Source organism: Chrysochloris asiatica, unplaced genomic scaffold, assembly GCF_000296735.1.
Source record: "Chrysochloris asiatica unplaced genomic scaffold, ChrAsi1.0 scaffold00186, whole genome shotgun sequence".
In the NCBI taxonomy this organism is placed as follows: Eukaryota; Metazoa; Chordata; class Mammalia; order Afrosoricida; family Chrysochloridae; genus Chrysochloris; species Chrysochloris asiatica.
Genome location: NW_006408704.1, coordinates 4628878 through 4642754, shown reverse-complemented (window position 1 = coordinate 4642754; position 13877 = coordinate 4628878). Strand labels below are relative to the sequence as shown.

The following is a 13877-nucleotide window of genomic DNA, read 5'->3' as shown; positions in this document are numbered from 1 at the left end:
GTTAATCTGTGGCCCTAATACTTAATTGAGTATGTATTTTGGTAATTTTTTATGTTTTCTGATTGCTTCCAGGAAAATGTAGTCAGGATGTGGTCTTCCCTTTTCACTCTTCTTATTGCTTAATTCAGAGTAACTTTCACAGGTGTTGCCTGTTTCCTTGGTATATGGCAGCTGGTATTGGTTCTTGCCTGAGTTTTGGTGTTTTATAAAGTGTGATTGCAGCTTGGCTATTTGGCAGCAGTTGCTGACTCTTTTTGTGTAATGTAGGGAGACATAGAGTTCTCTGGTAGCAGAAGGGGGGCCGTGTGACAGCCAAACACCAGTCGGGTAGAAAACAAAACCAAAATCAAAATCAAAATCAAAAACAAAAGCGATAATGAGAGAAAAACAAAGCAAGACAAAACAACAAAACAAAACAACAAAGAAAAAAATCAATGGGAAAAAAAAAAAAGAAGAATTCAGCACCAGAAAAAACAACAAGATTGAATAAGGCAGTCTCTAGTTGCACACATGCACATACACACACAAAAAAAAGACCCTGTATAGGGTGTCCAAGGAGCAGCTAGTAAGCTCAAACCACCGACCTTGCAGTTCAAAAGGCTTTGCAGTCTGGCATATTAACCCACAGAGTCACAGCAGGACTGCTGTGTTACTGGTAGTAAAAACCAACTCCAGGCGTCTCAGCTTGGGCTGGCTTGTGCCTTGATGGGTGGGCCTGAGCCTTGGAGGTTGGGCAGAGGGCTAGCCTAGGCAGAGCAGTTTTTTCCTTTTTTAACTCGATAATTTCTCTGGTAGCATAGCAGTTACCAATTGGGCTGTGAGCCGCAAGATCAGCAGTTGGAAAGTACCAGCTGTTCTGTGGGAGAAAGATGAGGCGTTCTGCTCCTGTAAAGATTTACAGCCTTGGAAACCCTGTACAGGGTCACTATGAGTTGGAACCGACTCCATGGCACATAACAACAGCAACAATTTCACTTCTAAAAAAATTCTAACCCCCCCACCCCCAAAAAGTGTAAGAGTTTTGCAGATAAATACTTAAATGCAGGGATGTACTATGAGTTCAATTTATATACCAGTGGCAGTGGCAGTAACTTAAACGGGTAACTGTAGAGAATGCTTCAAAAAAGAATGCATAATTAAAAATCAAATTTTCATTCAAAAGAGGGAACAAATCTTTACAGCAAGGATCATTCCCACCTACTCCATACACAGAGTAGACAGGGATGGGCAACTTGGGCATTGGCTACCCAAAATGGTGGGGGCTACAAAGGCAAGAAGTGACTGGCTTACAAGCTTTCAAGAGGGAATCTAGATTCAGAGGGTGTGAAGGAAGGTAGAATCTGTCTAGGCGGGGCTGATGAAATGAAATGCAGATGGATCTCTTGTGACACAATAGTGAATAATTGTTATCTGGACTGCTTGTGAGGGTTGGAATTGTAAATGTAGATGTTTTGTAGCAAGGAGGGGAGTGATTAACTTTTCAGCCTAAGAGCAGAGGTCCCTGGGATCATGAGGTGAGAAGAGCGGAGAGCAGGACCCTACCCAGAGAAGCAGTGATGCCTGAGATGGAGGCAGAGACAATGACGTGGAGAGATGGAGCTGTTGGGGACTCTAGACACAGAGAGGGAGAGGGGCTGTGTGCTGATGACCGGGGGGGAAGGCTTGTAGTATATACCCTTTGGTTGGTTGATGATGCATGGAGGGGATTGTAACCATAGCAATGAAATGATATACTATAGGATGAATGTAAAACTAATGTTCTCCCATGTAAACTATCACATAATTCATAATAAAACATTTTAAAAAATCAAAATTTTCATGCGACAATGAAACAATGTTTAATAAACAAAGCAAAAAACTACAGCATACTTTTTTACTTTAAACATGCGAAACAAAAAGTAACAAAATTGCATCATTTGAACCCCATTTTGTAAATATCAAAAAGTGTTCATAAATGCAAAGGAAAGTCTCAAAAGGATCAATTTTAAATGTTAACATTCATGTACTCATTCATCCGATGAACAACCCAGACCCTTTGCCATAGAGCTGATTCTGACTGATCGTGGCCCCAGGTGTTACAGAGTTGAACTCGCTATAAAGTTGTTTTAATTTAATTTTATAGAAGTCTTTCTTTTGTGGTGCTGCTTGTTGTTGCTAGGTACCATCAAGTCAATTCCAACTACTAGTGACCCTGTATAGGGTTTCTGAGGAGTGTCTGGGTGTTTGAACCACCGACTTTGATGCTCAAACTGACCGTGCAATCCAGTGATTATCCTGCTGGGTGGCTTCCAAATAGGCCTTTTGATGCATAGCCACTTTGTCTGTTTGAACCACCAACCTTTAAGTTAGTGGTGGTGGTGTGCCGTGGAGTCACTTCCAACTCATAACGATCCTGTGTAGAGTTTCCGAGGCTGTAAATCTTTATGGGAGCAGAAAGCTTCATCTTTCTCCCGCAGAACAGCTGGTAGTTTTGAACTGCTGACAGTGTGAGGTTAGCAGCCCGACTTGTAACTATTACACGATCAGAGTTCCTTTTTAAGTTAGTTGTTGTTGTTGTTGTTAAGTGCCGTTGAGTCAATTCTGTCCCATAGTGACCCTGTACAGGGTTTCCGAGGCTGTAAATCTTGATGAGAGCAGAAAGCCTCATCTTTCTCCCACGGAACAGCTGACAGTTTCAAACTGCTAACCTTGCGGTTCACAGCCCAATTCATAACCACTATGCTAAACACCGTGTGCCACCCAAGAGTCTTATTCCTCCAACATCTGACATTTACTGTCTACTCTGTACCTTGGCCATGGATGGGCCACGGACGGCTCAAAGCACTAGGAGTGTGACCAAGACCGCTACTGCCCCTCATGTAACCTACATTCTCCGGGTTGGTGAAGGGGACTAATTATATGTGCTAATATATCATTAAAAATTTTTTTGACATTACATATATATTACCTGGATGGAGTCCTGGTGTGGTACTGTGCAATAAAGCACTGGACTGACAGGTCGGTTTGAACCCCAAGGTCAGCGGTTCAAATTCACCAGCCGCTCCTTGGGAACCCTCTACAGGGTTTTATGAGTCAGAACGGACTGAATGACACTAACCAACAACAACATATTACCTAGATCATTTAGCCAGAGGTAAAAAAGACAAAAACGAAGGAGATAGGGAAAGGGGGGAAAGCAGGTACTCACCTTGCTGATTCAATTCTAAGAAGAGACTTCAGAAAAGTGGCCGATCAGTGAAGACTGGGGAACTCCAGGAAGGCTTCCTGGAGGAGGAGAGCTAGTACTAAGCCCAGAGAAACAAGAATGGATGTGGGTGAAGTAGGGGAGGGCCAAGTCATCTGCTTTCCTTCTAGGTGGTCTACTTCTCTGCCACATATCCCTACATCATGCTGATCATCCTTTTCTTCCGTGGAGTAACCCTGCCTGGGGCCAAGGAAGGCATCCTCTTCTATATCACACCCAACTTCCGCAAGCTGTCGGACTCTGAGGTGAGCTACCCAGTGAGGTCCTGGGCCATGGAGAGCCTGGGAGGGCACAGGCATCAGGGACAGTTCTCTGAGGCTGGCTTCTGCCTATGTAAACTGGAGTTGTTGCCAAGTGGAGCTGGTGAGCCCATGAAAACGGACCTGGGAGCTGTTAGTTTGATGATTATTTTTGAAAATTCTGTCCCCAGGTATGGCTGGATGCAGCTACTCAGATCTTCTTCTCCTACGGTCTTGGCCTGGGATCCCTGATTGCTCTCGGGAGCTACAACTCTTTCCACAACAACGTCTATAGGTAGAAGAGAGTCAGGCGCCTGTGAAACCACACCCCTCGGACTCTTCCCTGTTCCCTTCCCCATTGGGCACTTTGATCTCTCAGTTGAACCCATCCTTGAGCCACAATCAATCCCGTTGGGTCACTCCTTCATATTCCACCGTCCCCTGATTTTCCTGGCTCCATGTTTCTCTGGCCTTGCTCCTCAGTCAGGCATGCCTTTCTGTGGGTTTTTTTGCCCTGCTGCCCTGCCCCAGTCACCTTCACTGACAGCGTCTGTCCCTCTGCAGGGATTCCATCATCGTGTGCTGCATCAACTCGTGCACCAGCATGTTCGCAGGATTCGTCATCTTCTCCATCGTGGGTTTCATGGCCCATGTCACCAAGAGATCCATTGCCGATGTGGCAGCCTCAGGTCCGCACCACCCAACAGAGGGTCCCTGGGGAGGGACTATGCTGGCATCACCCATGCCAGCACTTTACATGGACTGCCGTGCTCTTAAACCCATTTCCTCGATGAGGAAACACCTGCACACAGCCATGGATCTAGAGAGCAGGTGGCACTTTCAAGCCTGAGTTCCTAACCTCCAGTCCAAGCTAGTGCCTCTAGCACCATCTTGGACTTTTGGGGGAGAAGTCTCAGTCTTGTCCCTCTGAGATAAGCTTTGTTGTAAATCAGACTTGCTCACCCAGTGAGCTGTGCCCCTGTCCCCACACCCTCATAAAGGCCACAGGCCCTAGGAAAACCCCTTGGCAAGCCCACCCCCTTCACCACCCAGTCAGAAAAGCAGCAAATGTGGTAGACCATGTGTGCACACGGCATGGGCCCTGAGGTTCAGGGAGGTGATGTGACTGGTCTCCTATCCCCATCGAGAACCAGTAAAGTAAAAAGGAACTTTCTCCGCTGAGCTTCTAACTTTCCCACCAAGAGCAATTCATATTTTATGTCTCAGAACTCCCCACCCTAGACCTACCTCTTTTGCTTCTCCTTCCAAGGATTTCCCTGAACACTTGGATCCTCTTGTAGTCACATCAGACACAACTGTCCACAGCAGACCTCTTTAAGCTTTCTTCTGTGGTCCCCATTCCAACAAAGGTTTCCCACACCAAGCGCCCAACCCAAAAACCTCAGCCTAGACCTTTCCTCACATCCCACAGGTCCTGCCCATGATGCTTCCTACCGATCTCTCCATGTGGCCCTTCTCTGCATCCCCACTGCCACCACTGCTGGCCTGGACACCCTAGTTCCTCATCGTGCAGCGGCTATTGGTCCTCACTGGCCTACTCAATTTGGGACCCCCTATATCACACCTTCCCCAGGCCTCTGCTTCTGTAACTGGAAAGGGGCTAACAACCTTTGTCCCAAAAGGTTATTCTGAAAATTAAATGGACTAAAGGCTAGAAAGCCAGTTGTCGACTGTAGACGCTCAATACAGCACTGTGCCCTGGCTTTTTGCCCTTCCCTCCACAGGCCCTGGACTGGCGTTCCTGGCATACCCTGAGGCGGTGACCCAGCTGCCCATCTCGCCCCTCTGGGCCATCCTCTTCTTCTCCATGCTGCTGATGTTGGGCATTGACAGCCAGGTGAGCCTTCTGTCTGGGAGCTAGTAGAGAGAGGAAGCCCCGAGCCCCCAGGAGGATGATCAAGAGCTTCAGCCCCGCAGAATGTTCCATTAAGGGAACTTCAGGGAGTATCTCAGTCAGAGTTCCCATTTTCCAGATGAGGAAACTGATGCCTAGAGGGAAAGAGACTTTCTTGAATCACAGCCAAATCAGAGGCAGCATCCAGCGTCCATGCTGGGGCTCTTCTGAGCTTGCGGCCCACACACTGCCGGGTCCCCTCTGTCTTCCCAGGAGGGTCAGGTTTAGGATGGGATAGGGTTAGGGGCTATTGCAGCTTCCTGACCTCTTCTCCCTCCTGAAGTTCTGCACTGTGGAGGGCTTCATCACAGCCCTGGTGGATGAATACCCCAGGCTCCTCCGCAACCGCCGAGAACTCTTCATCGCTGCTGTGTGTGTCGTCTCCTATCTGATCGGCCTCTCTAACATCACCCAGGTGAATTCACTCAGCACCTCGGCTATTACTCCTGCCTCCCACCCCGGGTCTTTTCCCTCTATCTCTGCCCTACCCCACGATCCATCCCTTCACTGAGCAATATCTCCATGCCAAGCACTGGGTACACAGCAGGGAGTCAGATGGGGTCGCACACTGGTAGGAGGCACGGACATTTGAGTAAAAATTATATTTCAGAGGTAGCGAGTACAGCACCTGTATTCCTGGCCTGGGCATCAGGGTGTGCTTCCTGGAGTAGGAGATGCAGGAGCTGAGATTCAAAAGCCTCTCAGAATCAGCCAGAGTTAAATTGGAGTTGGGACTTGGAGGTTGGCACTGCCCCTTCTTTTCTTTACTAACAATGATCATGAGAAACGCCCTGTATGCCAAGAACTGTGCTGGGCCCTGAGGCTATAGTGATGGATAAGAAAGGTCCAGTCAGAAGGCCTAATTGATGGACTGTACCATAAATGTAAATGACTCAGTGCCAGGAACTCAGTCTGATAGGTCTGATTAGTGATATGCAAAGCTGTCCCAGGTACAAATACAATTCTGATAGAGAGTTTCATTCATTCAACAAATAATTGCTGGACACCATAGAGTCTTGGTGTGGTACTGAAGAATCATGAGCTGGACTGCAAGGTCAGTTTGAGCTGTGTGGTTGGCAGTTCAAACCCACTATCCACTCCTTGGAAACCCTATATGGGGTCATTATGGGTCAGAACTGACTCAGAGGCACTTCACAATGTTGTTGTTGTTAAGTGTTGTCGAGTCAGTTTTGACTCATAATGACTCTGTATAGAGTTTCCAAGGAGTGGCTAGTGAGTTTCAACTGCCGACTTTGCAGTTCAAATCAACCTTGCAGTCTGGGTCTGGTGCTTATCCTACAGCACCATACCAAAACTCCTGCAGGTACTGGAAATTAGCATGACAGATGTGGAATCTGCTCTCTCAGAGCTTACATTTTGGTGGACAAGACTGGCATACAAATTAGATCACTTCAGAGAGTCTTAAATGCCAAGAAGAAAAGAGGGTAGTGGGATAAAGGATGATGGGGGAGCCTGAGAGACCACTTTAGATAGGGTAGTCAGGTCTCTCTGAGGAGGTGGCAACTGAGCTGAGATGTAAGTGATGAGGGCGAAAGATCTGGGGGGAAGGGGGGAGGCACAGCCAGTGCAAAGTCCTAGTGAAAGAAATGATCAGTTTGAAGGCTAGAAAGGAACACAGTATGGCAGAGGGTAGCAAGAAGGTGGGTAGGAGATGGTGATCCAGTTCTTGCAGGAACTCACTGGCCAAGGCATTGGGTTTTATTTTCTATCTAGCTTCTCTGTGTCTATCTATCTATCTATCTATCTATCTATCTATCTATATTCTATTATTGTTTTATTTAAATCACTAGAAAGATTTGAGCAAGAGAGACTTGTGACTGATTTATGTTGTGGAAAGATGGTGCTCATGGTCATATTCAGGGATAGGAGTTTAACCCCTCACTAAGTTCTCTTTCTGCCCAGCAGCCTTATTAGAACTCGGGAGTCTGTCCCTTCCACCCACATGTTTTCTTCCCAGTTCTGAAAGTCAAAGCCTCCCATGGTCACAATGTTCTTGGTGTTTCCCTCTAATCTACCTGCAAGCCTTCTTGCTGCAGTGTAGCCTAATCCCAACCTTATGAGACTCCTAAGACCATGTTGATCTTGAACTGAATGCACTGGACACTGGGGTGGGGGTGTGGAATGCATTCAGCTCCTGCTCTGATCCCCTTTTCTTTTGCAGGGGGGCATCTATGTCTTCAAACTTTTCGATTACTACTCTGCCAGTGGTATGAGCCTGCTGTTCCTTGTGTTTTTTGAATGTGTCTCCATTTCCTGGTTTTATGGTGAGTACCAACTCCTCTCTTTTTCTTTTCTTTCCTTCCATCATCCATCCATCCATCCATCCATCCATCCATCCAACACCGTTCAACAAATACAACTGGAACATCAGACTCTTCCATACACTGATTTATTTAGCCCCTGAAACAATTCAATAAAGTTGAGACAGGAGGTTATCATGTTTAGAATATACCATAAAAAGGCCTGTTAAATAAATTCACCAAAACTGGGAACCAAAATTTTATCATAAATTTTGGGATAAAAAATGGTTTGATTGAATTTTATCTATACAGATGATGCCCAAAACTATTGAAAATATGTTAACATTATGTTTTTAACAGACAATGGTTAACTAAAAGGTTGGTGATTTGAACCCCCTCATCAGCTCCACAGAAGAAAGGCCTTTGGATAGGATCTCATAAAGACTACAGGCCAGAAATTCCCATGAGGCAGTTTTGCTCTGTCACACTAAAATCTCCTCAGTGCGACCTAACAACAATAGAAACAACATTTAGTCAACATCTAAGCTACCATTGAAAGTACATCCTATTTTATCTTAAAGAATCAAGAAAGCATTGATTTTACTTATTTCCAATCTAGCCAGAAAATTGTCAGAAATACAACTTCCACTGCATTTTTTAGTATCACAGGAAGACCCTATGTTTTGAAAGACATTTTCTCCCTCTCAGTCTTTGATTTTCCATTTACCCTCTTGGATGTGTCTGCTATCTCACCATTCTTGAGGGTGTCTGCTATCTCACCTGTTTCACTATCATACTTGTTTTATTGTTCATTATTCTAATAGTCGCCAGCATCACAAACTTCATGAAATCTTGCTTGTTCCACAAGATTTGTGGTTCTTCTGCGCAACCTGTCAAAGTTGTTCAAAGCATCGAATTAGTCAGGAAAAATGGCCCATCACCAACAGAGTCTTTGAAGGAGTGACTAGGACCTATGTGGAGTGGAGAGAGACAGTTGAGTGCAGACATATTTTGTGAGAATCCTTTTGTTTGTAGATAGGTGCACATTAAGGTAACTTGCTATCCTCCACAACCCCCTTGCTTTGGGGATCTGGTGATGGAATGCTGAGATAATGAGGACCCTGGAGTGTTTTTGCTCCATGTTACACATGCAGAAACTAATGCTCATGGAGGTTAGCTGACTTACCCATGATCACACTCTAAGAAAAGTGGTAGATCTGGATTTTGAAGATGGAGTTCTCATAGCTTATCCATACTTCCTGCTCTCTTTCTGAAAATCATAGGTGTCAACCGATTCTATGACAATATCCAAGAGATGGTTGGCTCCAGGCCCTGCATCTGGTGGAAACTCTGCTGGTCTTTCTTCACTCCAATCATTGTGGCGGTAAGAGCAAGGCCTCTTAGGAATAGATTAGAAAAGGACCTGGGTGACAAATTCTGGAGGCAAAGGTGGGTGGAAGGGGCCCCAAAGCCCACAGTTCTCTAGCAAATGCTGCACTCTACTATTTGTGGAGACACAGTGTATCATTCTTACAAAGTTCAGGAAACAGGCATTACTGTCCCTACTTCATTGCAGAGGAAACTGGAGCTCACCCAGCAGGCTGTGGCAGAGCTGGGATTCAAACCCGGTCTTCCTGATTTTGAAGCCCAAACACTTCCCACCCAAAGGCCTCTTAGTCTTGGTGTTCCTCATTCCCTTCCACAAGGGGGTGCTGAGACACAGCAGGCCTAGAAGGGAGCAGCCCAAGGTCCCTGGGGTGGGGGCTAGGCCCCTGCGTATGTTGTACCCTGATTAAGGTTGCTCGGCCCACAGGGGAGTTCCGCAGACATCCGCTTGTGAATGCCAGTTTGTGAAGCTGGGTACCTTGGGAGAAGAGCCTTTTGCTATTGGCCTTTCCAGAGAGGATACCTTTTTCTAGTGGTCCTCCTAACGGGAGCTCCTTCTTCTACTGGTCCTCTCAGAGGAGGTGCCCTTTTCTATTGGTCCTCCCAAAGGGTGTGTTCTTTTCTATTGTTCCTCCCACAGGGTGTGTCCTTTTCTATTGATCCTCCCAAAGGGCGTGTCCTTGTCTATTGGTTCTCCCAAAGGGCATGTCCTTTTCTATTGTTCTTCACAGAGGGGGCATGTTTTTCTCTTGTGCACAAAGACACACTATGTACTAGCAGTGGCCTTGGTGGAGGGATTCTCCAAATGTTGGGTCCTTTTGAGGATCAGCCTTGGGGCAGGTTGGAAGGCAGTGGGCCTCTCGGCTTCAGAGTCTAGTGGAAGGGACTTCATGATCCATTCTGGTGACTAACTGCCCTCCCCCCATTCTGATTTCCTCTCCCCCATTTCAGGGAGTGTTCATTTTCAGTGCTGTGCAGATGACGCCTCTCACCATGGGAAGCTATGTTTTCCCCAAGTGGGGCCAGGGTGTGGGCTGGCTCATGGCCCTTTCTTCCATGGTCCTCATTCCCGGGTACATGGCCTACATGTTCCTCACCTTAAAAGGCTCCCTGAAACAGGTAAGTGTCCACTTGCACCCACCAGAGCTTTCTCTCTTCCACATTGCTAGGTCTCTTCCGTACTGTGCTGGGCACCACCCCTACTTGTTGGGGATGTTGTTGTTTTGTGCTGTCCAGTTGGTTCTGACTCATAGTGCCTTATATAGGGTTTCCCGAGAGTGGCTGGTGGGTTTGAACTGCTGACCTTGCAGTTAGCAGCCCAGTGCTAATTGTACTGTGCCACCCCAGTTATTGGGGGATAGATAAATCAGTAGGGATAGTAGAACATTAGTGGTGATACAATTGGGGTAAGCCAGGGGGCCATGGAGCCAGTAGGATGAGCTCTCAGCCCTGTCTGGGCTAGGAGAAATGGAGAAGGCTTCCTGTAGGAGATGGTTCAGGAAAGCCTTGAGGATGAACCTGGGCTAAAAGTGAGTCAGAAGGAACACAAACTGCATTTGGTAAACCGAGGGGAGACAAATGTGGCTGATAAGGAGAGTGGGGAGGGGCAAAAGGGGGAGATGGGAAGGTAAGAAGCTCAAAATCAGACCCTGAAGGGCTTTAAAAATCAGAATAAGAATATTCCTGAGGACAATCCCCACAGATGTTTTTTTTTTGTTTTTTTGAGGAGGTTAGATTGTTGAGGACTTGCACTAGATCTCATCTGTGGCCTTAATAAAGAGAAGTGTGGCTTTGCCCACAAGGAAAGGCAAAGCCTGCCCCAGCATGGGCCCCTCAGCACATGCTAGGTCCACATAAGCTCCTTGTTAATTGCATTCAAGTCTGAAGTAAAATGAGGCTGTGCTGTATTCGCTGGAGTGGAAGAGGACAAGTGTAGGCTGAAAAGACTTCTCTCAACAGGGCCCAGAGCTGAGCTTCTCCACTTACAGACCCACTCAGAGCCAGTAGGGGGAACTCTAGCATCTGTGGCGAAAGAGAGGTGGGCTGTGTACTGAACCTCTTCACAGTGGAGTGGTTGATGCCCCAAAGGGAAGCAGCTTTCCAAACTCAGAGCAAGTTATGAGCAGAGCCAGGACTTGCAGCCCTCTCTGCCCACTCCAGGTCCAAAGTTTTCTTTGGCCATGACCTGCTGCTGAGCCTCAAAAGGCAGACAGACAAGCACTGTAGGAAAGTATACAATCTGTGCAAAGGTTCTACAGTAGGAAAGAACAGGCTGGTTTTTTTTTTGTTTTTTTTTTTTTAATGTTTATTGTGAATTATATGATAGTTTATATGGGAGAACATTAGCTTTACCCTCATCCTATCATATGTCATTTCTTTGCCATGGTTACAACCAACCATGCATCATCAACCAACCAAAGGATATACCCTGAAAGCCTGCCCGGCCCCCTCCACCCCCACCCCAGTCGTCAGCATACAGCCCCTCTACCTCTCCGGGTCTAGAGACTCCAGTCTAAGAGCAGGCAGTTTTGAGGACAGCACATTATCTGATGGGGCAGGATGGCAGGGGATGTGTGTATAGAACATTCTTGGGGTTCATTCATTCAGTAAATGTACATATTGAGTATCTACTTTGTGTATTGTCCGTGCTGGGAACACAGCCATGAACATACCAGGCAAACAGCCTGCCCTCATGAATTTACAGTCCTAGTAGAAGATCAACAATTAACAAATGAAAGCATGGCAGATGGAGTGGGAGGAAGGTTTAGGAGATAGGGCAGGGTTCAAGTAACACAGGCGCTCTGGTAGCGTAGTGGTTACAAATCGGGCTGCTAACCTGAAGGTTGATAGTTCGAAACTACCAGCGGTTCCGCGGGAGAAAGATGAGGCTTTCTGCTCCCATAAAGATTTACAGCCTCAGAACCCACAGTAAGGGCTCAAGTAACATATATGGCAAGACATCGGAGATAGAGGGTGAGGCATGTAACTATCGTAAGGAAGTATGTGCCAGACAGTGGAGTCAGCAAGCACAAAGGCCCTGAGGCAGGAGCATGCCTGGAGTGTTTGAGGGGCAACAAGGAGCTTAGTGTAACTGGAGTGGAGTGAGGGGGACAAGGGCGACATCAAGGTCTGAGAGGTAACGAGGCCAGATCCCACAGAGCCTTGTAGGACTTTGATGCTCAGTTTTGGTGGAAACGGAACCCATGATTGGGTCTCCAGAAGTAGAAGGTTGGTGCTTGGTTTTAACCACCACCACCACCACCACCACCACCACCACCACCACCACTCACCTCCCCACCCCCGACTCCAGGGTTGTTGCAACGGGACTAGCATGAAGGGGGTGAAGAAAGGAAGTGAGGGTGGAGCCATTTGGAGTCGCCCCAGTTATAGTAGCAGGAGAAGATACGCGTGGACCAGAGGGAGCGTGTGGTGATGTGATCCCAGTCTGGGTTTGATAGGAAGGCAGAAGAGGCTGGCCTCGAAGGAGAGAGCTACCAGCATCCACCTCTGCATCTGGAACGTTCTTCTTGTTGCATGCCCACAGCGCATCCAGGTCATGATCCAGCCCAGCGAAGACATCATGCGCCCTGAGAATGGTCCGGAGCAGCCCCAGGCCAGTGGCTCAGGCAGCAAAGAAGCCTACATCTAGGGGTGTGGGGTCATGTGGACCCGACACTCTCACCCCCGCCCCCATCTGGCTGAGCAGGACCACCACTTGATGTCTGAAGATACTGTCTAGCTCAACCTACCTCGAGTGGCAAATTCAGACACCATCACCACACAGAGAGGGGAGGTGGGGACAGTCTATCCCCTGGGTGGGCCCACCGTGGGCAAAGATTCCGGTGACTTTGGCAGCCTGCTAGCTAGTAACCACAGACCTGAGTGTGTTACTGCCGTGGTAGGTCATTTCCATTCCACCAGCGAGTGCTGCCATGCAGTCTGCGCTCCTGGTTCTTAGTCGTGTTCCTGACTGTTCTTTTACTGCCGAAACCCATGACTGTTATCTCGGACTTGGCAGGAGTTGGGTCCTGTTGGAATGCTGCTTCATACCCATGAAAAGGGCATTTTGTACAATGGGGACTTCCAGGGGGAGCTCATTCTGAATATTGGGGAGTCAACTTTTATTTGGGGGTTTGCTCCTTCCCAAAGCAGCTCCATAAAAACAACCCCCAAAAGACCTCAGCCCTTATTCCCAGATCTGCAATCTGTGCAGCTTTGCTGTTTTCCTGCTGCCGCCTGACTGAGCCAGTGAACTACAGCTAAGCTCCCCTGCAGCTAAGCCTCACCAGGTCATACATACTAATTGGAACTAGGCACCTGGCATGCTAGCACAATTGATGTTTTTATTACTATTCTAAGGGGTTTGAGGCCCTGCCGGGATGCCCCCTAATCAGAAACTCCACTTTATCTTAAACTGCCCAATTTTACAGAACAGCTGCAGAGGAAACTGGGTTGAAGGGTCTGTCCTAAAGTTGAGAGGGAGCCTTTTATCTTTGGGTCTCTCTCTTTACCTTTCTCCCTTACTGCCACCCCCTTTTCAAACTGCTGCCTTCTCCATACCTCCCTTGAAATTCCTCAGCAGAAATCTCCTCACTGCCACTAAAATCAGCCCAGCCCACTAACTGAGGAGCTAGTGTTAATTCACAGACCCCCTCCCAGCGTGCTTCCGAGATTAAAGTTGCTTCATTGGAGAGCAGTATTTGTTCCCTTCCAAAAGTGAACTCTCCGGTGGTAGTGGTGGTGGCAAATCAAGTGAAGGCAGTTTCTTGCAAGCTCCAGGAACTCAGCATTTCTCATTTGCCAGGAGGATGGGTTCCCACGTAGCAAACCTA

The 13877-nt window shown here is 47.4% G+C and overlaps 1 protein-coding gene across 1 annotated transcript in view; it reads left to right on the top strand.

Annotated features, from left to right (window-relative positions):
• The window catches only part of SLC6A1 (solute carrier family 6 (neurotransmitter transporter), member 1), a 39955-nt gene extending 27261 nt beyond the window's left edge, over positions 1–12694 (top strand). Inside the window, exons 6-14 of the mRNA XM_006872182.1 lie at positions 3355–3489; positions 3675–3778; positions 4048–4172; positions 5229–5341; positions 5682–5813; positions 7581–7683; positions 8943–9043; positions 9997–10164; positions 12590–12694. Of these exons, the coding sequence (XP_006872244.1) occupies positions 3355–3489; positions 3675–3778; positions 4048–4172; positions 5229–5341; positions 5682–5813; positions 7581–7683; positions 8943–9043; positions 9997–10164; positions 12590–12694 (1086 nt within the window). The remainder of the gene's footprint in view (positions 1–3354; positions 3490–3674; positions 3779–4047; positions 4173–5228; positions 5342–5681; positions 5814–7580; positions 7684–8942; positions 9044–9996; positions 10165–12589) is intronic.
• The last annotated feature ends 1183 nt before the right edge of the window (positions 12695–13877 follow it).